Genomic DNA, 24217 nt, shown 5'->3' with positions numbered 1-24217 from the left:
TCTAAAAGGGCAAATCGTAGTTGGTTTTACCTTTACAAGATTTAACTGTTTCTGCAAATGCCCTATTCAATTTGTTTCCTGAAACTTTTAATTTTGTTTGTTTTTTAGTGGACAGAAGACTGCAGAAAATCCACCTATCCTCCTTCTGGACCGACGTGAGTAAACGTAGATGATCAAAACTCGCTTTGACCTTTGTGGAGGTTTTCCCTATGTAATAATCTCATAAAATAACAATAGTGAATAAAAACTTAAGTCACATCTTCTATCCGGAGACAAAATTTCTTTTTCTCAGGTTCGTATATTGTGCATTTGGCTAAGATCTTGGACAAATATGAAAATACCCCATGACAAACATGCCCATTCCTAGTCTATCAAATAAAGGATTTCCATTCTCCACTAAATTCTTCTATCTACCGCGAAGCATTTTTCTCACCCGCTAAGCAGAGCTGATCTGTGATTTTCTGTGATGCCTGAGTATAAACTACCAGATTAAAGTGTAGGGCCTCCTACGTGAAACAATCAAGAAATAAATCCTGGCATGATAATCTAAGCTATTGAGGACAAAACAGGGTTGGAAAACGTAAGGGAAGGGCCAGTAGCATGTTTTAGTGTGTTTAACGTTAATATGTTCAGTGCAGGGTTTTGGCCTTTTCAGATCCTTTGTGGATACATGGGTCTGTGAGAATGACATAAGAAATAGCCCACCGGCCTATGCAGAGGGTGGAAAAGAGGGAAAAGGTTTAGGGAAAGTGATCTTTTTTGCCCTGCTCTTCCCTCTCACTGAAAGTAGCCTGCTGGGGCTGGGGAAGCCTGAGGACAAGTTTAACCCTAACATCAAGATGACATTTTTCAGTTTTCCTAGCACTAATTAAATTAATTAATATATATTAATGTATAATTAATATATATTGTACTGCGCTTGTCTAAATTATGTTTTCTAAATAGCCTCTGTTTCAGACACAGTGAGATTATAAGAAACTAAATTCTTTTGATTTACTCGCCTTTCTGTAAAAAGAGGCAAATATTTGGCCGAAAGGTAACCAGTTTCTATTATTCTAAAGCCAGGGCTCATTCCAGCCACGTCTCTGATGACTTGCTCTCTTGAGGTCTTCCTTTCTATCCCCACTGGCACCATATTGGTCTTCAGTGTCTTATTGACTGCATGTGTGTCTTGGCTATTCTCGCTGTCCCAATTCATTGAACATTTAATGAGTACCGTCCACGTTTAAGGCTTTTTTCCTACTCCCTTTTATTTGCACCAGATGTGTGTCTATGAATTGATTGCCTTGCAGACCTTTCCTGCTTAGGCATTTAACTGGTTCCACGTTGTTGTGTGTGTGTGTACACATGTATACACCCACACACGTAAACACGTTTTTCTCATATTTATACATCTACCTAATTTTTGCCCTGGTATTTCTGCTGGATTCCTTCTTGCATTGCTAGCCTGTTCCCTACGTAAAAATCCTCAGCTCTCCTCTGATCCTTTTCCTCTCTGAACTATAAATGATCTTGAGATCTGGGAGAGTAGTGTGGTGTTCATGTACCTTTGAATGACAACACATCCTCCTGTATCTTTAAGGTCATGCTTTTCAGTCAAGTGCATAGATTCTGGAGGTATGCATGGGCAACTGTGAGGGAGGAAAGAAACACCTGTTTATCAAGCCTGACCAGTCAAATCAAAATGCTGGAGATAAGGGACTGATAGCCAGTTCACCCCTCTCTCCATCTGAATCCATTAGCATTTCTTTTCTACTGCTCACTGGTGCTTAGCATCTGCTGTCTTATTTGTGTCTGTGTGTCGTGTCTCTTGGACTAGTTTCTGAGCCACCTGGATAGCCAGGTGGATTCAACTGATGCTTAATACTGATTATGATGACCTGGGCACAGCAAATGCTGAGTCTCAAAGACAATTTAATGATGTTTATTGTTTGTAGTAAAGTAGGAAAGTATTCTATAGTAATTACTATTGTTGAATACCAATTTTGCTAAGTCTTTTTTGCATATTTCAGGTAATCCTCACTGCCCTCATAAGGTAGTTAATTTCTCTAGGAAATTGAGGTGCACATGTTAAATACTGAGATATTTTATAAAAATTTTAAATGAGAAGTGAAATGTAGGATTATGGCTAAGCTTTCATTATTAAAATAATTTTATTAATCAGATTAACCGTTCTCTCAAAGAATTCTGATTAGTGGACATTTTATTGTACAGAGGTTTCTGGGATCTCCTTATCCCCACTTAATTATAATCCTCTGCTGTAATGAGCTCCATTTCCTCTCCATTTCTTCTTTGGAATCCAGGACTGAAAAAGAATCAGGAGTGTAGGGTAGATAGAGGGGCATGGTTTGGGTTTTATCGGATGTTATGAGGGGAGGAGCAGCTGATTGGTGTTCATAGGTGGAACAAGTATGTTATGACCGTGCCACCGATGTGCACAGCTCCAGGCGCCACTGATTTATTGTTGCTGCTATACACGGAAATCTGAATGCACGCTGGCGGGGAAGGGAGGAGGTTATTAGCGCCTGCCCATAATAGGAGGAACAAGACATACCTTATTGAATTGTGGAACAGAATTTTACATGTGAAATTATGACCAGTCAGAAACTGAATTAATTTGTGTTTTTTTAGATGGGCACCTGAGCTAACATCTGTTGCCAATCTTCCTTTTTTATTTTTATTTTTTTCCTTCTTCTTCTTCTCCCCAAAGCCCCCCCAGTACATAGTTGTATATTCTAGTTGTAGGTCCTTCTGACTCTGCTATGTGGGACGCCGCCTCAGCATGGCCTGATGAGTGCTAGGTCCACACCCAGCATCTGAACTGGTGAAACCCTGGGCCGCTGAAGTTGAGCGTGTGAACCCAACCACTCGGCCATGGGGCTGGCCCCCTGAATTAATTTGTTTTTATGTGAAGCTTTTTTTCCAGGATTTAAGTATTATAGTATTTAATACAGATATCAGCTACCAAGGAAATGGAGGTTTGAAAGTGCTTTGAGAAGAACAAAATTTATTCATTGTGATTTTGTTTAAATATGCTTCCAAAATTGTGTGTGTTTTCCTTTTCTAGTTGAATCACGACAGGAGTGGCTGCTGGTTGACAGTTTCATGAAACCTTCTACATACACCCAGGCCCCAAGCTCAGTAGCATTATTTAGAGAATCAAATAATTATTCATGACAACAGAAATATAAATAGGACCGCAATTTATGACTTTGAGGAACTAACCCATCTCTGCTGTAGACGTCCCTCTGCATAACATTTTAATTTAAGAGCGTGGTCACATTGTCGCACACACCGGAGTGGACCTTGTGCTTCTCTGGAGCAGAGCAATAATGGAGCAAATGCTGGCTACCTTTCGGCGTAGTTTTAAGCTGATAAATCACTGAATGAAACACACTAAGAGGCTATTTTAGTTTAGTAACAAGTGCCAGAAGATAAAGTTTCCGTAGCGACCGAGAATAGTTGTAGAGTTCATCCACCAGAAATAGGGCCCAGCTCCGTCGATAAGGGAGGGGACGGTGCTGTATCCTCATAGTAGGAATTGCTGTGTATAAATTGAGGAGGAGGAAGTTGGGGAATGGGCATGATAGAACAGTGCTTGGGGCTTGGACTTACAGAGGAATGAGAAGAGAGGAACTATGGTGGGAAGGGTAGGATGGCTGAGTGACTAGTGCAGGTTCCTGAGGCCAATCATGGGAAGCTAACACATGTTGCCCACTCTTGTGGGAGCTTCAAAGGTGACGTTACTGAAGCCAACATTGGAGACATTGATTTGGCAGTAGCATTAGATTGAGAGGAAATTCTGAGACTGGGAAACCAAAGAGAAGTGCCCAGACCCTAGACTAAATCCTTGCAGAGATTTAGGAGGAAAAAAAAAAAAGATAATTTTTAGCAGTGATATTCAGGTTTTTTCTATAAAGCTCTTGAGCCAAAATTGGTTCTTCACATTTCACCGATTCATGTTAACCTAATGTATAATTCTATTCCAAGATTTCTGAAACTATTTATAATTGTATATACAGGGTAGAACAAAAACCCTGGGTGGAAAATGGGCTCTTTTGCTATTTTTGGTTTGAATACCAACTTTCATATTGCTATGAAGAATGTGTCTTTAACATAGCCATGTAGATGTAACTGTCTAATTCCCATCCAAAAACTGCTTTCAGCATTTCAAGATGATAGACACTCCTCTCATTACAGCTATAGGGGTCCGGTTCCGTGGTACACCATAAATCTTGATTTACCACCCTACAAAAGATGGCATGAATTGATGACTGACAAGGCACCAGCGGTATGCTAGGATTCTTCAATTTTTCTACTTCTGACTTTACTGAATATAATTGTATTTTTAAAGGAACATTTCATGAAATTATGTACCAAGTATTTTAAGAATGGGCTTTTGATACTTTTCTGCCCTTTACGATAAATGATAGTAGAGGAAAAGGTGTCCTTCCTCCATAGCTTCTTGACTTTTTTGGTTGTCTTTCCCTTTGTTTGTATCATCTACCTCCATGTAAATAGCTGAGAATCAAGTGTGCTGTTAAAGATAAAATTAGTCTGTACTGTGTTTATAATACTAATTGAAAATGTTTTCAAATTGTACTATTTGATTGAGCTACATATGGATAAGTCAAAAGGTCTATATCCATTTTCATTATACCAATATTAATCTTAAATATCAGCACTTCTTTATGTCTCTTATTGTTTTATTACTTATTTTTCAGCTAAAGCTTATAATGAATTCACTGAAGAATATGGTAAATGCATTTGTGCCCAGTGGAAAAGTTATGCAGATAGTGGATCAAAAGTTGGTAAGAAATATTTTCCACAGTAAGTTTTAAGCACATATACATATACACAGAGTTCAGAAAAGGCTCTGATATTTATTGAAAGGCATAATTTGACAGCCTTTTCTGAGGAGCTTGAACAAATTTATATTTATTCTAAACCACTGTCAAAACTTCAGAGGGACTGGAAATTCTGGGCCTTGGTAATATTAGAGTAATAAGATGCAAAATAGCAAATTTTGCCAATTAACTACTCTTTCAATGTTTTTTAAAAGTGTGGACTTTTTTACAGAGCAATGGACAAATGTGCATATTTCATCTGGGAGTAAGGCATTTCCTGCCCCTTATGTGTCCTTAGGTTTGCAAGTTCACTGTTGAAAATTTGGGTTTTTTTCTTAAGTATTTTGCCTGAGTATCTCAGGACACCCAGAGAGTTTTCTAGATATGACCACATGACACACTCAGCCCAGGCCTCTATTTTGGGGAGTCCTTCAGCAGCTGTGACTGTTGAAACTCACTTGGGTTGCGTATTTCTTATTGCTGTGCATTCACCAAACCAGTTCATTTTCCTCCTGGTCGTTCAGGAAGACTCCGTGTCTCAACCGTTTTTTTTTAATTTAGTTGGAACCAGTGGAAAGTCTAGGGCCCGGCTCCTCGAACCCCCTGAGAAATCCTCATCACCCTCTTTCAGTCTTTGCTCCAGGGCCCTCACTGGCCTGCAGGCTGCAAAGAATTGGGGCAGACACCAAGGCCCTAGGGCAGATTATTCAACCTTGGCACTAATGACATTTGGGATTGGATAATATTTTGTTGTAGGGGACTGTCCATGCATTGTAGGGTGTTTAGCAGAGTCCCTGGCCTCTATCCGTTGGATGCCAGTAGCACCCTTTCAGTTGTGACAACCAGTAATGTCTCTTGATACTGTCACATCTCCTCTGGGGGACAATACTCCCCTGGATGAGAACATTTCCCCAAAGGCTGGCTGCTCTGGACGTAGCATGCTGATGGCACTTGTATCTGCCAACCTCGAAAACTGTTAGCCCTCGTGTTTATGCTCTCAGAGCCTTTGATTAAGGCCGTCCTTTATGTTTATACTAACCAGACTTCCTCCGAGTAAAAATGCTGATGGGAGCCGCTGCAGAGGAGGCCCCCACGCCCACGCAACCGTGGCAGCAGGGAGAGCAGTGTGGAAAGGGTTCAGGTGCCCAGGCTTTGCAATCAGACAGCACTGGGGTTTTCGTTTGTTCTTTAAACATTAGATTTAAGGCTGGATCAGGCAGATCCTAGCTGTGTGTCCTTCGACAAGTTTCTTAAGCTCTGAAACTTCAGTTTTCTCATCAGGGAGAATTTACCAATGCTACATGTTTCCTATGGTGGTTGTGAGGATCAAATGACATACTATATGTAAAGCACAGTGCCTGGATGTAGTAAATGGTTAATAAATGTTCACTGAGTCACTTCTGTTTGTTAAATTGGCAGGAATATTCCCCTTTGCAATGCCTTGAATACCTAGGGGAGAAAATAATATGCATAATTAGGTCATATTACATATAAATACCAACTTGGTGAAAAATTGTGAATTTTAAGCACATCATCTTAGCAAGAGGCTGTGAGCTTAAATAGTGATCTCATCGTTGGTGAACAGTTGCAGTTGAGAATAAAAGCATGATGTCCACCATTGAGGTTGCTCATGTGTCCACTGTTTGCCAACAGGATGCAGTGAATGCCTCTTAGCCCAAGATCAGCCATTAACCATGATGGAAGGTTTTTGTGAAGAACTAGAGTACAGATTTGTTGCGATGAGTGTGGGAAGGAGATAGTAATGGGGGTGTAAGGCCCTTGGCTAGCGGGTGAGTTTGGAGAGAAAAGGGCTACTTGTTGTGATGTTGCTGTGTTGTGGGTCATGTTAGGTCATCCACTTGGAATTTTCCCAGTTCCCCCTCTCTCTGGATAATAAAGTGAAATTTACGGCAGGAAAAAACAATCATAGGTCTCTGCATAATACCTGAGAACAGATGAGCTTAAGGGAACCAAAGCTAAAGGTAAAGAATTTGGGGCTCAGTATTGAGGAGTACATAGAATATTTTAGAAATACCTGATGTTAAAGTGCTTTAAAAAATACCTTTTATCACCTATTGGGCAGCAGTATCTAGAACAAATTTTATGTAACAGAACCAAACCTCAAAGCAGCCCTTTAGGTCCAGTGAGGGTTAATTCATTTGTTTTTCAGCCTGGTCTCCTCGGCAACTTTCCTGGTCCTTTTGAGGAGGAAATGAAGGGGATTGCAGCTGTTACTGACACACCTTTAGGTAAAGTTCACTTTGTAGCTGTTAAAAAATTTAATAAAGCACTTGAAAATTTTTCTCTTGAGGTATGGTCTACCTGCAGTAAACCGCGCAGATCTTAAGTATACTGCTCAATAGTTTTAAAAATGCATACATGCTTGTAATCACAACTCTGAGCAAGGTACAGAAAATCCCTGCCATCCAAAATGCTCCATCATGGCCCTTCACAGACAATACTGTGTCCCCAGGTAACCGCTGTTCTGACTTCACCACAGATTAGTTTTACCTCTTCTTGAGTTTCTTATGAACAGAACCGAACAGCATGAACTGTTGTGTCTGGCTTCTTGTACGTACTGTGATAGGTGGAATGCTTTTGGATGAAGAGAACATATTTGGGTTGTTTCCAGATTTTGGATATTAAGAATAAAGTGGTTATGAACATTCTCCTACATGTCTTTGGATGGGCACAGCACTCGTTCTCTTGGATATGTGCTGGGTTATAGGGTGGCTGTATGTTTTGCCTTGTACATTCCGCCAGCCAGTTTTCCAAAGTGATTGTATCCGTTGACAGTCAACATAGTACAAGAGTTTTAGTTTTCTCCACTTGATAGTGTCGGTCTTTTTTAAGTTGAGCCATTTTGTTGAGTGTGTGATAGGATCCCATTATTATTTAATTTGCGTTTCCCTGATGACTGATGAGATCGAACGGTTTATTGACCTTTTCCTTCCTTCCTTGTCGTTGTGAAAGTCTTAGGCCCATTTTTTGCTGGTTTGAAGGAATTCTGATATATTCTGGATACAAGTCCATTGTCAGATATATTATTCTAAATATCTTCTCCCAGTCTGTGGCTTACATTTTTATTCTCTTATTGGTGTCTTTTGATGAAGATAAATTCTTAGTTTTAATGAAGTCTAATTTCTTAGTCTTTTTTTTATGGTTAGTGCTTTTTGTGTCCATTTAAGAAATCTTTGTCTACCCTAAGGTCATGAAAATATTCTTTTATGTTTTCTTCTAGATATTTTATGTTTACTTTTTACATTTAGGCCTATGATCTATTTTGAATTAATTTTTGTTTGTGGTACGAGTTAGGGGTCACTGTTCAGTTTTTTTTTCATACGGAATATCCAATTGATTAAACACCATTTATTATAAAGACCAGGCATCCCTCAGTAAATTGCAGTGGTGCCTTTGATATAAATCAGATGATTGTATAAATCTGGTTCTGTTTGGGGACTTTCTGTTAAGTTTCGTTTATCTATTTTGTCTTTCCTTATGTCAATACTATTGCTACCGCAATTACTAAAGCTTTACATTAATTAAAGCCTGAAATTAGGGTAGTGTTAAGTTTTCCAACTTTGCAGCTTCCAAAATCCTCTTAGCTATTCTAGACCCTTTGCATTTCCATATAAATTTTAGAATCAGCCTGTCAACTTTGACAAAAGAGCGTGCTGATATTTTGAATAGAATTGTAATACTGAGTTTTTCAATTCATGACCATGGTATATGCCATTTCAACATTTATTTAGGTCATTGCTTTCTCTGAGCAGGATTTTTTTATTTTCAGGGAGGAGGTCTTGCATATCTTTCATTCGTCATTTCTGGCATTGAGACGGTTCTGACTCCTAGCGCCCCGTGCACAGCAGAGCGGAACCCTGCCCAGTCTTTTTGCTCCATCCTCTCCCCTTCCGGTGCTGTATTAGACGATGCTCTGCTGCTGTTCATAGGGTTTTCATGGCCAATTTTTCAGAAATTGGTGGCCTTCTTGCTAGTCTGCCTTAGTGTGGAAGCTCCATTGAAAGCTGTACACCATGGGAGCCCCTGCTGGTATATGAAATTCGGTGACATAGCTTACAGCATCACAGTAACATGCAGCCACCACAGTATGACAACTGACAGACGGGTGGGGTGGTTCCCTGACTGGGAAATGAACCCAAGCATGAAAACGCCAAATCTTAACCACTAGACCACCAGGGCTGACTTCACTCATCACATCCTTTATCATATTTGTCATATCCAGTTTGTCATATCCTTAGGAACTGATATTTTTGGGAGCTATTTTTAAAATTTCAGTTTCTAATTTATAGCACTTACTTTAATGAAAAAGACTTTTTCCGCCATCCTGAAAGTTTTATTTTTAAGCTACCAAAGCAATAGAGTCATTATTTTAAGTAGCCAGTAATACCTTTGTTTTTTTAAGAGCGATGATTGAGAATTTCTGAAAATCAATAATATTTATCAAGGAAAGTAGCTAGATTTTTTTGTCTTTGCTTCTTTAAAAAAATGATTTAAAAAGGTAGTCAACATACTGGAAATATACACTTGTAGGCTATATGATAAATAAATCTTTGATTATTATGTAAAGAACTCTAGCAAATGAATGCCACATATAAATATCTCAAGAGAAAGGTGGATTAAGAGGATTAACAGATGATTCGTAATAAAAGAAAATAAGAGTGGAATTTCACCAAAATAGAAATCAAATGGAAATAAAATAAACATTAGATTAGGATGAAAAAAACATGTTAAGCTTAACATGTTAACATAAAATGAGACAGAAAAAGTATGTTGTATACCTTCAAATTAAGGGCTAAGTGGTACCACTATACAGTTTTGGAAAAATATTCAAAAATTAAAATGTTTCATAACGAGTTTTCTTCTGTAAGCTCTGCACTGATTTTATTAATAATTCCGGTATCTCTTTTCTCACCTTAGAAGTATTAGTCACATTCTAAAAGTCGGGCAAAATACATTTTCAGCATTCAATCAAGAACCAGATGTATTAAATCATCATTATTTGAGCCCCCAAAGAAAACTAAAATGGGGCATATTGATGAAAAATTTGGACAGTATGTTGTAGTACAATTCCAGCGTGTCCAGTTGTTGAACTTGCCCCATAGCTGCCCTTTTGAGGACCTATTTTATCTTGAGTCTGCAGAGTACAGGCTGAGCCACCACCACCGGCCAGCTATTCAGGCACACTCAGGTTGGTCTGCAGACACTTAGGTATGACAAAAAAAAACTTCACACAGCGATGGCAGTTAAACCTTTTCTTAAAAAAGAATTTTCTAACAATGTCGTGATTCTGTATATTGATCAAAAAATTTCCTATCTTTTCTCATAGGAGAGATCATTTCATTCAATGTTTTCTATGAGTTTTTTACCATCTGTACTTCAGTAATAACAGAAGACAGACAAGGTAAATGTGTGCTGAGCAGGGGCGGGCAGAGCCAAGTATGAAGTAGAAGAAAATCTTCTAAGTAAATGGAATGAGAACTTGTACAATCCAGGCTTGCCATGCTAATTCTGTGTACATTGCATGAAGTTTTATAGATCTTGGTAAATTCTTATAGGTGAATTAAATACTATCCTTATTTTAAGACCACTGTAATACCTATTAAAGTTTAATTCAGGCATGCAAAAAACTTGGAAGAAGTGTGTCAGGACTATAAACATTCGTACCCTTCCTCAGTCTACTTGTGCCCATCCTCATGATTGGATGTAAGCACCCACAGGGGTAATTCCTTATCTTCATATATGTAATGACCCAGCCTTTCCTCTAAGCCCAGGACAAACATTTGCCCATCACTTCCCAGCCAAGGGACCCTCTGGAGACCAGCCTCACTTTCCCATGTTTTTCCTGGCAGTCCCCAGAGTACAAGGCACAGGATGATTTTCCCTGATTCCCTCTTATTTTTGACCTATATCCTGGGTATAAAGCCAGCCTGTGCAGAACCCTTGAGACGCCCAGCTCTAGGTGCCCATCCCTGAAGGGAAGCGTGTTGGTAAGTCACATTAGGTGAGGCTGAAAGAGCTCTGTCTACGTAGAACAGTGTCATAATGGACAGAGAATGACCTTTGATCCTTTTCCCATATTCAGAACTTACCAGGAACCCTGTGCTCTCAGGTATCATGAGGGGATCTGGCCGATGTGACAGGGACAACAATTTCATCTTAAGGCTTATGCTATCAGAATGCTGCTTAATTCTTACTGTTGGCTTGAACAGTTGTGAATATCAGCCAACCAAAATTAAGTGTTCAGCTTTGATTCAGAATCGGTTGTACTATCATAACTGCTACTACAGGTCTCTTTTGCCTACTTTGAATTAGGTCATGTACTACATGGGCGAAACATGGATTTTGGAATATTTCTTGGGTAAGTAAAGAACATGGTGTGTATCAGTCCTTAAGAAAAGTAGATTGTATTACACTGATGAACAGTAAGTCTCAAGTCTTGCCCAAAATATGACCGGAAGTGACGACACTGGAGTCCTGAGTTTTGAGACAAGATGGGCACACCCTCACTCACTTATTTGAGAGTTTGTAACTGGGTTGCACCTAGTGAACAAAATCTGGAGCATGCCTCAAGGCCCTAGATGCATGTCTAGTTTGTTGCTTAGAGGGGAGAATGGCATTCTATGTGTCGTCCTGACCTTTCTTTGTCTACAACAGGGCTTTGTAATGAAAGACTTACATTTGAATCTGGGGTTTGGTGTTTACAGGCTTCACAGTGGCGGAGTTAACTTCTCTGAGCCTCACTTTTATCTTGTGGAAGATGGAGGATGAACCACCCATATTGCAAAGTTCTTGTTAGGGTTGATCATTAGAGATCAGGTAGATAAAGCGCCTAGTGTAAGGCTTGGCCATCAGCGTCATATTCAGCATTATCATCATCCTTGTCCTTAAATAGCACTGAAATCTGTTTTTTGTAGGTGGAATATAAATAATCATTCCTGGGTCATCACTGAGCAGCTGAAACCTTTAACGGTGAATCTGGACTTCCAGAGGAACAACAAAACTGTCTTCAAGGCGACAAGCTTTGCTGGCTATGTGGGCATGTTAACAGGATTCAAACCAGTAAGGCGTCTCCCGTTACATAATTTTACAGATGGTTGTGTGTCCTGCTGTTACTCCCTGTGAAGGGTGGAGTCTAAGGAAATGAGGACTTAAAAAGAATACGAAGCCCCAGATTATCCCTTTGTCCTTCTTGTCACCTTCAGAGGTCTGAGCTCACAGAGTAGAGAAGACTAGAAAGGAAGTGAAGGTTTCTGAGCCTCTTCTGAGGAAAAAGCATGCGGCTGGGTGTGTAGGGCTGGGAACATAAATCTGGAATCTGGTCCTGGGTCTGCCACTGCAGCAAGTTAGGCGTTAATGCTGTGCACTTCACTTCCTTGTCAGAAAAGTGTGGCCGGTAACATCCCACCTACTTACCTCACACGTTAGATGTGAAAAGGCTCTGAACTTTAAAGCTCTGTGCACAGAAGGTGATGTTACCATGGTTTTGATTGATCTTTTGGTTCCCCATCACCCAATCCAGGCCTTGATGTACAATATCAAGCACAGTGAGAGGGCCTCACAGGATGATGGAGGTCTCTGATTCCACTGCTTTGTCTTTTTCTCAGGGACTGTTTAGTCTTACGCTAAATGAACGTTTCAGTACAAATGGCGGTTATATGGGTGAGTAGAGGGTTCTTAAATGAAAGGGGAGTTTCATAGATGTTTTAAGAGGAGGTCTGGATGATGCCTTCTGGTTCATATCTAACCTCTTCCAGGTCCTCTGACACTGTGTTTGATCTCTTCCAGGTGTCCTAGAATGGATCTTGGGAAAGAAAGATGCCATGTGGATAGGGTTTATCCTTAGATCAGTTCTGGAAAATAGCACAAGGTAATCTGTTCGGTTGCTTCATTGTCAAATTTAATTATTTTATTTTTTAAATTATTTTTACTTTTTTTACTGCGATATAATTGACATGTTAGTTTAAGGTACACAACAAAACGCTTTGATATTTGTATACATTCTGAGATGATCACCACAATAAGTCTAGTCAACATGGGTCACCATACAGAGTTACAAGATTTCTTTTCCTTGTGATGAGAACTTTTAAGATCTGTTCTCTTAGCAACTTTCAAATATACAATACAGTATTATTACCTATAGTCACCATGCTGCATATTACTTCCCCAGAACTTATTTGTTTTATAACTGGAAGTTTGTCCCCTTTGACCTCTTTCACCCATTTTGTCCAACCCCTACCCTCTGCCTCTGGCAACACCAGTCTGTTTTCTGTACAGATCTTCCTGGACTTACAGTGGGGTTACATCCCCAAAAACGGGTTTAAATGGGTTTATTGGGATGTAACCTCATCATAAGCTGAAAATATTGTAAGTCTAAAATGCATTTAATAGACTAACCTACCGAACATCATAGCTTAGCCTACCCTACTTTAAACGTGATCAGAGCATTTACATTAGCCTACAGTTGGGCAACATCCTGTAACACAAAGCCTATTTTATAATAAAGTGTTGAATATCTCAGGTAATTTGCTGAATACTGAAAGCGAAAAACAGAAGGATTGTAAGTGTATCACTTGTTTACCCTCGTGATCGCGGGGCTGACTGGGGGCTGTGGTTTGCTGCCAATGCCCAGCATTGCAAGAGAATATGGGACTGCGTATGGCTAGCCTGGGAAAAGATCAAAACTCAGAATTCAAAGTATAGTTTCTGCTGAATGTCTGTTGCTTTTGCACCATTGTAAAGTTGAAAAATTGTAAATCAAACCATTGCAGTTCAGGACCATCTCTATCTATGATTTTTTTTTTTTCAGATTTTACATATAAGTGAGATCATATGGTATTTCTCTTTCTCTGACTTATTTCACTGAGCATAATGCCCTCAAGGTGGATGTTGTCACAAATGGCAAGATTTCCGTTTTTATGGCCAAGTAATATTCTATTGTACATATAGCACATTTTCTTTGTCCATTCATCCTTCAGTGGACACTTAGGTTTCTTCCATGTCTTGGCTGTTGTAAATGATGCTGCTATGGGAGTGCAGATATCTTTTCAATTTAGTGTTTTGCATGGCCTCTGACAGAGGAGTGGTGTAGGTCTGTGCCTGGAAACCAAACCCAGGCCCCTGAAGCGGAGTGTGCCGAACTTAACCACTAGGCTGCTGGGGCTGGCCCTCGAGTTAGTGTTTTTGCTTCCTTCAGATAAATACCCAGAAGTGGAATTACTGGATCGTATGGTAGTTCTATTTTTAATTTTTGAGGAAATCTCCATACTGTTTTCCATAGTGGCTGCACCAATTCACCTTCCCCCCAGCAGTGCACAGGGTGCCCTTTTCTTCACATCCTCGCCGACGCTTATTGTCTCGTTTCTTTTTGATTAACAGTCATTCTAACAGGTGTGACGTCTTCTCTCTTTTGGGGGTTTTGGTTTGCATTTGCCCAATGATTAGTGATTTTGAGCACCTTTTCATGTACCTGTTTTCCATGTGTATGTCTTCTTTGGAAAAATGTCCAGTTAGATCCTCTGCCCTTTTTAAAATAAGATTTTTTTTGCTATTGAGTTGTATGAGTTCTTTATATATTTTGGCTATTAACCCCTTATCAGTTTTATGATTTGCAAATAGTTTCTCCCATTCAGTAGGTTGTCTTTTCATTTTGTTGATGATTTTCTTTGCTGTGCAGAAGCTTTTTAGTTTGATGTAGTTCCATTTGTTTATTTTTGTTTTTGTTGCCTTTGCTTTTGGTGTCAAATCCACAAAATCATCACCAAGACCAGTGTTAAGGAGTTTATCACCTATGTTTTATTCTAGGGAGGTTTATGGTTTTGGCTCTTACATTCCAGTCTTAATCCACTTTGATTTTTGTATATGGTGTAAGATAGTGGTCCAGTTTCATTCTTTTGCATGTGACTGTCCGGTTTTCCCAGCACGATTTATTGAAGAGACTCGCCTTTCCCCATTGTGTATTCTTGGCTCCTTTGTCATAAATTAATTGACCATATATGTGTGGGTTTGTTTCTGAGCTCTCTATTCTGTTCCATTGATCTATGTGTCTGTTTTTATGCCAGTACCATGCTGTTTTGATTTCTATAGCTTTGTAATATAGTTGTAAATCAGGAAGTGTGACAACTCTAGCTTTGTTCTTCTTTCTCAAGATTGCTTTGGCTGTTTGGGGTCTTTTGTGGTTCCATACAAATCTTAGGATTTTTTGTTCTATTTCTGTGAAAAATGCCATTGAAATTTTGATAGAGATTGCATTGAATCTGTAGATTGCTTTGGGTAGTAGGGATATTTTAACGATATTAGTTCTTCCAATCCATGAACATAGAGTATCTTTCCATTTATTTGTGTCTTCTCCCATTTCTTTCATCAGTGTCTTAGTTTTCAGTGTATAGGTTTTTCACCTCCTTGGTTAAATTTACTCCTAGGTATTTTATTGTTTTTGTTGCATTGTAAATAGGATTGTTTTCCTGCTTTCTCTGATAGTTCATTATTAGTGCATAGAAATGCAACAGATTTTTGTATATTGATTTTGTATCCTGCAACTTTACTGAATTTATTACTTCTGACAGTTTTTTGGTGGAGTCCTTAGGGTTTTCCATATATATCATGTCATCTGCAAAGAGTGACAGTTTTACTTCTTCCTTTCTGATTTGGATCCCTTTTCTTTCTTTTTCTTGCCTACACTGCTCTGGCGAGTGCTGCCAAATACTATATTGAATAAAAATCAGACAGCAGGCATCCTTGTCTTGTTCCTAATCTTAGAGGAAAAGCTTTCACCTTTTCACCACTGAGTATGATTTTAACTGTGGGCTTGTCCTGTATGGCCTTCATTGTGCTGAGGTACATTCTGTCTATACCCACCTTGTTGAGAGTTTTTATCATAAATGGATGTTGACTTTTGTCAAATGCTTTTTCTGCATCTGTTGAGATGATCGTATGATTTTGACCCTTCATTTTGTCAATATGGTGTATCACATTGACTGATTTGTGGATGTTGAACCATCCTTGCATCCCTGGAATAAATCCCACTTGATCATGGTGTATGATCCTTTTAATGTATTGTAGTTTATTTTAAATTACTCATAGTTAAATATAAAAATATTTCCCAGCTTATCTTCCATTGAGGAAGTATTTTAGAATTTCTTAGGTGAACCTTTAACACTCATATGGAATTCTTCCTATTTTCTCTGTGTGTTTATAGCAAGGAAATGAACTGACTTATTTAAAAAGTGGTAAGGATAGTGCCACTATGAAAAGCACCTATGAATTTTTCTTGGTGTACCAAAAAAATCACCCATACACAAAAAAATGGTACAATAAATTCTTTATTTAAATCCTAATACCTGTTAACCTAGAAGTTATATTCTGCACTGGTGCAAAAATCTTATAATAGCAAAACTGCCCTTAGCCAGCACTACATCCAAATAACCTGGAATAAATGGGCATCAGTCTTATTTTTAATGCTTTCCAGGGAATAAGATTTGGTAGTCTTCTTTGAAAATCTACTTCAATTTTTTATAGCCCTAATTTTCAGGAAGGTTTACTTTTTAGTCCTTAAACCCTGTATACAGTAATTAATATTTCCCTCTGTTTTATTGTTGAGTGAAAGGCATAAACAATAAGGGTGGAAGATAATTACTTGAGGCCGTTTTGTCTGTCTTTCAGATTAGAGGGAACATTTCAGATCTCACTGTTTCACTACACAGGAGTCAGGGACTCTTCCTGCCTGAGCCATGCTTACCATCCTTTTAAAACACGTGTTCCTCAGATACTTGTCTTCCTTAGTTTCCACAGCTACAAAATTTTCATTCCAAGTCAACTAAAAATGTTTCCTTTTTTTTTAATGTTTTTATGTAGTTATGAAGAAGCCAAGAATATATTGACCAAAACCAAGGTATTGGCCCCAGCGTACTTTATCCTGGGAGGCAACAAGACTGGGGAGGGTTGCGTGATTACACGAGACAGAAAACGATCTTTGGATGTATATGAGTAAGTACATTTGTTAAAGCAAAATAAGTAGGAACTGAAGTATAGACTGATACGTGTACAGGTTTAAGGTATGAGGCCTAAGAGGAATCTCTCTTTTTACATCTAGACTTGACCCCAAGCAGGGTAGATGGTATGTGGTACAAACAAATTATGACCGTTGGAAAAATCCCTTCTTCCTTGATGATCGCAGGACGCCCACTAAGATGTGTCTAAACCGGACAACCCAAGAGGTACAGTGACAATATCATACATAACAAGGAATGGTGACCACTAAAGAGTAGCTTAGTTCTGGCATTTTTCTTTGGCCTTTGAAGAATTTATAAACCTCCTATTATTCAGTATCTCTGGACAATCCCCCCTGAGTTTTTGTTTTTAACTTAAGGAATAAAATTTTGCTGTACTTTCTCTTTCTTATTCTAATGCCAGACATCACTCTGTGAAGTTCAATGACAGACAGGCCAGAATTAAAGAAAGGAGGAAGAGAGAGAGAAAAAGCAATACAGTAGAACCATTACCTCTGTTTCTAACAGTGACGTCCAGGGAAATTCTTTTAGGGGGGATGGAGGAGGCTGAAGAATGTCGGTTTCTAAGGACCCATCTGTGTGGGTAAGGCTGCTGACATCTGTATTTAACTTACTGAACAAAATTATTTTTGTGTTTTAGAATATCTCACTTGCAACCATATATGATGTGCTGTCAACAAAACCTGTCCTCAACAAGGTATTTTTAAAATATATATATATATTTGCTTTTAGGGAGAGAATTTGGTCCTGTGTTGTGTCTTTCCCTGTTATCTTGGATCAGTTGGAGCTGGAATCCCAGGTCATGTTCAGCTTAAGGCTGATTTTTTAAAATCTTTTTGTGTGACTAAAACCATAACTCTTGAGCTGTCACAAAGAAGCTGGTCACTATGGTTTGATGTCCAAATTGGTCAGAGTATTGTTTCCAGTTTTACTTACATGGCAAATAAGTCTAGCGTTTGACTCTTGACTTCTCCCTGTCTGGAAATCGCATGCTGTACCCTACAGTGAACACCTACACTCCGGAGAACAAAGTCTGAGGTCCATTTTCAGACAGAGCTTTGTGTCTTCATAGATTAGAGTTTCTTTTAAACTTTATTGCATCCTTTCAGCTTTTCCCCACACTAGAGCTAAAAAATGCAAAAAGCTTCCTCATCATTCAATTTGCTAATAGTTCCCTCTTGTATATTCTGGAAATACTCACCAGCTTTCCCATTTGTTTCTTCTCTTCTTTTCCTTGGTCCTTTTCCCTAATCCTCCCTAAAATCATTGTGCCTCCACTCCCTCGACCAGAAGGAATTCTTCCTGCCCGTTAGCATTTAGATGGGAACGTGGCTCCTGCAGGAAGCCTTCCTACAGCCCACTGCCCCGCGAGGCTTCTCACTTTGCCCACTCCCTCTGTGTGATCTCCTGCACGGCCCCCCCACGGTACTAGTGATGCTTTAGGATGAGGATAGCCAGAGCTCAACTGTCCATGCTCCACAGCACACTGTTGGGCTTTGCATGACTGCAAGTTATCCATTGAGGAGGGTTAAATGAGTCTTAATGCATTGGTGGTGAAGCAGTGTCCTGCTCAGGAAAAAGACCTTGTAAGGAACTGAAGAGATTCTCTCCTGAGCCTATTTCTATTCATGACCTAGAATAATGGTTTTATTGAAGTCAGTTGTTTTAATTATTATTAACTTATTATTTAATTATTAATTATTTGGATCTTTATATTATGAACTATTTTTATATCTTTATATGTAATATTATATACTAACTATTTAATATTAAGTAAACTCAGAAAGCAATTCCACGAGTACAGAAGTGCTGATATGAGTCAGGACATCTTAGAATTGAAAACATCCCTAAAGTGAAAATAACCTCTGTTTCAGCTGACGGTATACACGACCTTGATGGATGTCACCAAAGGTCGATTTGAAAGTTACCTGCGGGACTGCCCAGACCCTTGCATAGGTTGGTGAGCACACCTGGCCTACAGAAGGCGCTGTGACCTGGAGATGGGACTCGCACGCGGCCGAGTAGTGCTGCCTGGTGACTTCCTTCCGAACCCTGAGACTCGGGGCGGGTTCTCTTTGGCGGCTGTTTTGTCCTTCTGGGTAGGTTTGCAGTTCACAGGCTGTTTTTGGCGTGACGGTTGGTTGATCTTATTTACAGAAGACTTCTTTAAGTGAAGTACACCAATCGTCTGAAATTTGCCGAGTTTCATTTCTCTTTGACATTTCGGGATGGGGACGGGTGATTCAACTATTGTGGGACCCACCTCCGCGGGCAAAGCAGGATTCTCTGTGGGCATTGAATCTGGTATGTCTGTGTGAGTAATAGTTAAAATAGTCCACAGTGTTCAGTTTTTCACTTTTTTCTACATATTTGTATGTTTTTTCTGTATAGCAGTCTTTTGCTCTTAGTTCTAACTGCTTAATAGTAGTTTTAATAAACTGATACACCATTGTCTTTGTTGTTTGGGACAGCAATGAAATTTCACTAATTTTGATTGGAGGGGGATGTGAGACAGACATTCCACTGTATATTTCTTTTAATGGGCAATCCATGGGGCTTTGACTCTGAATTGAAATACTTTTTGGGGTTCATGAAGTAATCAGTATGCCAGGTGGTCTTTTATACATAGAATTGAAGTGTTCTCCTTTTCATAACTACCCTACCTCCCAGTAATCCCAGGACGTAGTTAGCTTCAAAAACAGTCCCAGATTCTGTGAATTAATAGAAAATAAACAGGTCAAAGACTTGTGGAAAATGAGAGGTGAACCTGTTACTTTAAACTCTTAATAAATTTCTTGATTTGTCCTTCTGATCAATGTGTATTTTTTTAAAACTAAGTATAGTTACTAAAAGATTTTTTCAGATATCTGTTTATGAGAAGTGCTAATAGAACTTGTTAACCTTTCAGACTTTCAGTTAACTGTGAAGTGGATGCCAGTTGGGCAAGACCGTATCCACTTCCTTTGTGTATTATGTTGGTTGTATTCCTGACATTCAATAAACAGTCACTGGCAGTAGTGTCAGAGTCATGGATGCTGACTGAATATATAACTATGTATTGGTTTGAGGGTAGGGGTTATTATGGAAAGATGCAAGCTGAATATAACATCTGAATTAAAATGCAAGCGATATGTAAGTGGGTTATTCAACTTATGACTAAATGGTCACAATCTTACATGACTAATCCTTACCACCTCTTAACCCAGTGGCATCAACCCAGTGCATAGGCGTCCAAAGGCTCCTCTTCCCGCCCCCAGACAGGAGGTGCTTCCACAAAACGATAGTGATGCCAGTATTAGCTTAGTGGAGCAAGAGGAATTACAAGATGATTTATGTTAAAATACAATTTGATTAATTAAAAAAATCTTTACTTCAGATTTTGTCCATCTTATAAAAATGAAGTGAGGTAAACTTGTATTTTTTTCTAAAGTAGTAGCCTTTGATATACATGATAATAAAGAGGTAAGATGCTAATTGTTTCAGACTGATTCCTCAGTTTGGACTAAACCAAAGAATTTCAAAGAAATAACTGGTGTTGAAATTTTAGGTAGTATTATTTAGTGGTGAAAAAGCAGTTTATAAAATCGGATATACAGTATAAGCGTATTTATGTAATACTCTATACATATGCATAACTAGATGTACATCTGGAGCATAGAAAGATGAGTAGGAGGATGTTCACCAAAATGTTGACAATGGTTATCCCTGGTGTTAAGTGCTGTTTTAATTTGAAGAGGACATTAATGAGACTATATTCTTAGAAATATTGGATAAAATTGAGGGACAGGTTAGATCCAAAACGTCGGCTATAGTTTCGGCACCTAGTTTTAGGGAGTCTGATTTCATGCGGAGGGCTGAGTCAGACCTGTATTTCTACATGTGCAGCTCTACGGTAACAGCGTAGTAATAGCTACTACTCATACAGAACTTGCTATGTACCAGGGCTTTGATGCGTGTTTACATTATCATCTTACTTCATCTTCTCAACAAACCCAGTTATACTGGTGATCCTGCTTTCCGACAGTGAAAGTAAGGTTAAGCAACTTGCTCCAAGTCATTTTAACAGAAGGCATTTGAGCCAGGATTTGAACCAAGTCTGTCCAAATCTTGTGCTTTTAACCAGGACACTCTAATTCTTAACATTACAGATAGGACTGGAAACGGTTTTGTCCTAGGAGAACTTCACTTGAGCTGGAGTGTCCCCAGCCATCATGCTGTGCCTGGACTTCGACACTGCCTTCTACTAGTTCCCTGCAAATCATTTATGTCACCCTAGGGATTGGGAACCCTTTGGAGTTAGCAACTTGATGACAACATATTCATCTAACAGGTCACCTGTTTCTCATAGCCTGAGTCTAAGCTCAGCTTGTGGGGAGTCAAAGAACTTCAGTCTACTGGTGGCTGTGACCCTGCACTACATGAGAACTATAAGCAGATCTGAAATGAAAAGGCTTGAGCGTTGTTACTTAAGTTGGTGCCACAGACTATGAGGGACAGTTTTTGTTAATTGATGCAAATTTACACAATATTCACCAGCCTAGCGTTGTGTATGACAAATGTGGCCGAGCAGCCCCAGACTACACTGCTGTGCCCTGGCCCCATGAAGCCTGGGGAGGGGTGGTTGGGCTCCTGAGCCATGCACAGACTGGTGGTGGCAGCTTGTGGAGGACTGTCAGCTCCCATGGGAGCAGCCCTTTCTTTCTCTCCAGGGGACTCCTTCCCTCTCCCATCAGTGTTTCCCAACCAGGTGCCACAGAGAAACTGGTATGTGTTGGGCAATCTCCATGGCATCTGGTGACAGCTTTTGTTCCAGACTGTCTTTCCAAGGATGCTTGTCTAGCAAACAGCCTTGGAAGATACAGGGTCTCCCTCTGGGACAGAAGACAGATTTGTTTCCCGACTAGGATAATAAAGACCACTGTCTCCCTGCAGGGCAAAGGCTGGACTGGCTGCCTAGCAGAGCAGCCCCCTGACTTTAGCGGGGTCTCCTAAGCTTAGCTTTCTCAGCTGTGATTCAGAGGCATTGTGTGTGCACTACCTGCTTGGGCCGTTCTGCGTTACCACCGTGGGACTCGGGGTGCAGGGGGAATCAGTGTAAACCTGAAGTTTGTGCTGCCTGGTGTGCCAGGAGTAATAAAGCCCTTTGCCTGTGACCCAGGCATCGGCTAGTATCCACACACCTGTGGCAGGCTAACTCATTAGCTTGCAGGGTATAATCTCAGGCCCTCCCCGGTTGTTGACAGTGTGCTGCACCTGGCTTACAGGTGTGCCTGGAGGTGCTGATCCCTCAGCCCGTGGGGCAGCTGCCTCTCACAGCACCAGCCTCCTCTGGGGCTCCATGCAGGGCAGGCTTGAGCAAAGTGACCTTGACTGCATTGTTCCCTGGACTCACCAGGCTCAGGATGGAGGTGGGTGTGCAAAGCCCAGGGCAAGTTGGCAAAGATCACTGGCGCTGCAGACCAGAACGGGGCCTGGGCCAATTAGGTTTTGCCTATAAAATCTAAAATGCATGTAAAGATATACAGCCATTCAGCCCTCACTGGGGCGCCCTCCCACTTTTTTCCCCCAGGACCCAAACCTGTGTTATTGGCACTGGTCCACGCTGACAGCAAAAACATTTGGAACTTGTTGCTCCCCTAGCTAGGTTGGAGCAAGACCAATCTGGTGCCGTAGCACCTGGCCTGGTGCTGATGTCACCGGTGCCCAGACCAACAAGAGGCCTGCAGTGCAGCTGGAGTAGTTTATGTTCCAGGTACCACGGAGCCCAGCACACAGCCTCACTGCAGAGGTGGGTGGGAGGCCAAGAGGCAGGGAGTGTCCCTGGTGGTTCAGCTCCAGGCAGCAGCCAGAACCTGCACTTCACATACATCTGATTCCTCTGTCCATTTGCAGGTGACAGGTCAGTGTGGAGGCATCCAGCCAAGTTAGCTGCCCATGACTGCGTTAACAATGCCTGTGCTTTCTGCAAAGTAGGGCATCATCATTTTGAAAGACTTGATAAGAAAATTTTGATTGGATTCAAAATCCATTTCTCAAGATATTTTAGTATTAATCAGTGAGAGAAAAACAGCAATTCACCTTTAAATGTAATTTCAACTGCTTTAAATTCTTGAATGGTTGTAAAATGTTGCTTTAAATTTATCACCCAGTTATACATACAGTGCATCCTCAATAATTTTCAAAAATTTGATAGATCTTGATCAAGAATTGTGTGTAGCAATCTCAAATATAAAATGTTTGGAGTAGTTTGTAGTTTTAAATACTCTAATATCTTCCCTGATTTTTTGTTCATAATTTACAAATTTTATAATTATTTAATAGAAGAAAATGTCATGACTTTTTCACGAAGTCTGCATGTTCCCTCCAGCTTACCTCAGCACGTCTTTTTTTTTCTTTCTTTCTGCTCTTTTCTCCCCAAATCCCCCCAGTACATAGTTGTATATTCTAGTTTTGTTTTTTTTTAACCTCAGCATGTCTTAAACGCCGCCATTTTCTACGTGTGCCATGGCATGAATCAGGTTTGGACAGCACTGTCACAGGGCCCTGGGTAGAATGTGAACCGGGAGACGAGGTTCTAGTTCTGAGTCCTTCACCACCTCGCTGGGTGGCCGGAGACAAGTCACTTAGCCTCCTGGCACCTTCATATCTGCTCTTGTAAAATGAGAGTTTAACCCTAATCTTCCCTAAGGTCTCTAGTTTTATGAATCTAGATTTAAACTGTAGCTCAGGGTACCAGGTAATTCAGTAGCAGCCAACACCCGGGTGCAGCTGGACGTGTCAGATCCGCTGTTTTGCCTTTGGCTTAACAGTGATATAGAAGTGTTTCTTAATTTCAAAATGCAAGGGGCTTTATCGGTTTTGTTATTAAGTTTTACTTTATCTGCAGAGAGCTAGGGAAGGTGATCTGTACGGTACCAATCCTTTGAAATTGGTTGAGATTTTTCTGGTCCAATGAAAATGTTTCCTGCTACAGCAGTTGGATTTAGTAATCTATATGTCTTTGTCCATTTCATAAATTTGTTAATTGTACTGCTCAAATATTCTGTATCTTTAGTGATTTTTAGATAAAGCTTTCACCCTGAATGTGACTGTCTTCTTGTTGTACTGTCAATTTTTGCTTTATGTTCTTTTTTAGGTTTTATTTTAGGTACATATAATTGTTACATCATCATAGTGAAGTGAATATCTATTCATTATGATTTATTTAAATATATGTTTATATTATTAACTGTCCAGCTTTTGGAAGTAGGATGGGAGTTAGTATTCCCTGGTGTGCCTTTCACATCCTTTTAGTATTAACATTACAGAATCCTTAAAATTTAGATGTCTCTTAAAAGTGCACAT

At 39.8% G+C, this 24217-nt stretch overlaps 1 protein-coding gene across 2 annotated transcripts in view; it reads left to right on the top strand.

The window, feature by feature from the left end:
* Positions 1-19685, top strand: part of ASAH1 (N-acylsphingosine amidohydrolase 1) — a 30389-nt gene extending 10704 nt beyond the window's left edge. Inside the window, exons 2-14 of one of the 2 annotated variants that reach the window (XM_008528344.2) lie at positions 109-155; positions 4201-4291; positions 4725-4811; positions 7018-7096; positions 10195-10269; positions 11181-11226; positions 11783-11927; positions 12473-12527; positions 12654-12735; positions 16719-16850; positions 16957-17080; positions 17514-17570; positions 18748-19685. In XM_008528344.2, coding sequence (XP_008526566.2) covers positions 109-155; positions 4201-4291; positions 4725-4811; positions 7018-7096; positions 10195-10269; positions 11181-11226; positions 11783-11927; positions 12473-12527; positions 12654-12735; positions 16719-16850; positions 16957-17080; positions 17514-17570; positions 18748-18837 — 1110 coding nt within the window. In that variant the 3' untranslated portion in view covers positions 18838-19685. The remainder of the gene's footprint in view (positions 1-108; positions 156-4200; positions 4292-4724; positions 4812-7017; positions 7097-10194; positions 10270-11180; positions 11227-11782; positions 11928-12472; positions 12528-12653; positions 12736-16718; positions 16851-16956; positions 17081-17513; positions 17571-18747) is intronic. The other variant, XM_008528345.2, reaches the window with a different exon arrangement.
* The last annotated feature ends 4532 nt before the right edge of the window (positions 19686-24217 follow it).

Source organism: Equus przewalskii, chromosome 28 (assembly GCF_037783145.1).
Source record: "Equus przewalskii isolate Varuska chromosome 28, EquPr2, whole genome shotgun sequence".
NCBI classification, from domain to species: domain Eukaryota; kingdom Metazoa; phylum Chordata; class Mammalia; order Perissodactyla; family Equidae; genus Equus; species Equus przewalskii.
The sequence above is the reverse complement of the archived record's forward strand: the minus strand, read 5'-3'. Positions and strand labels throughout refer to the sequence as shown.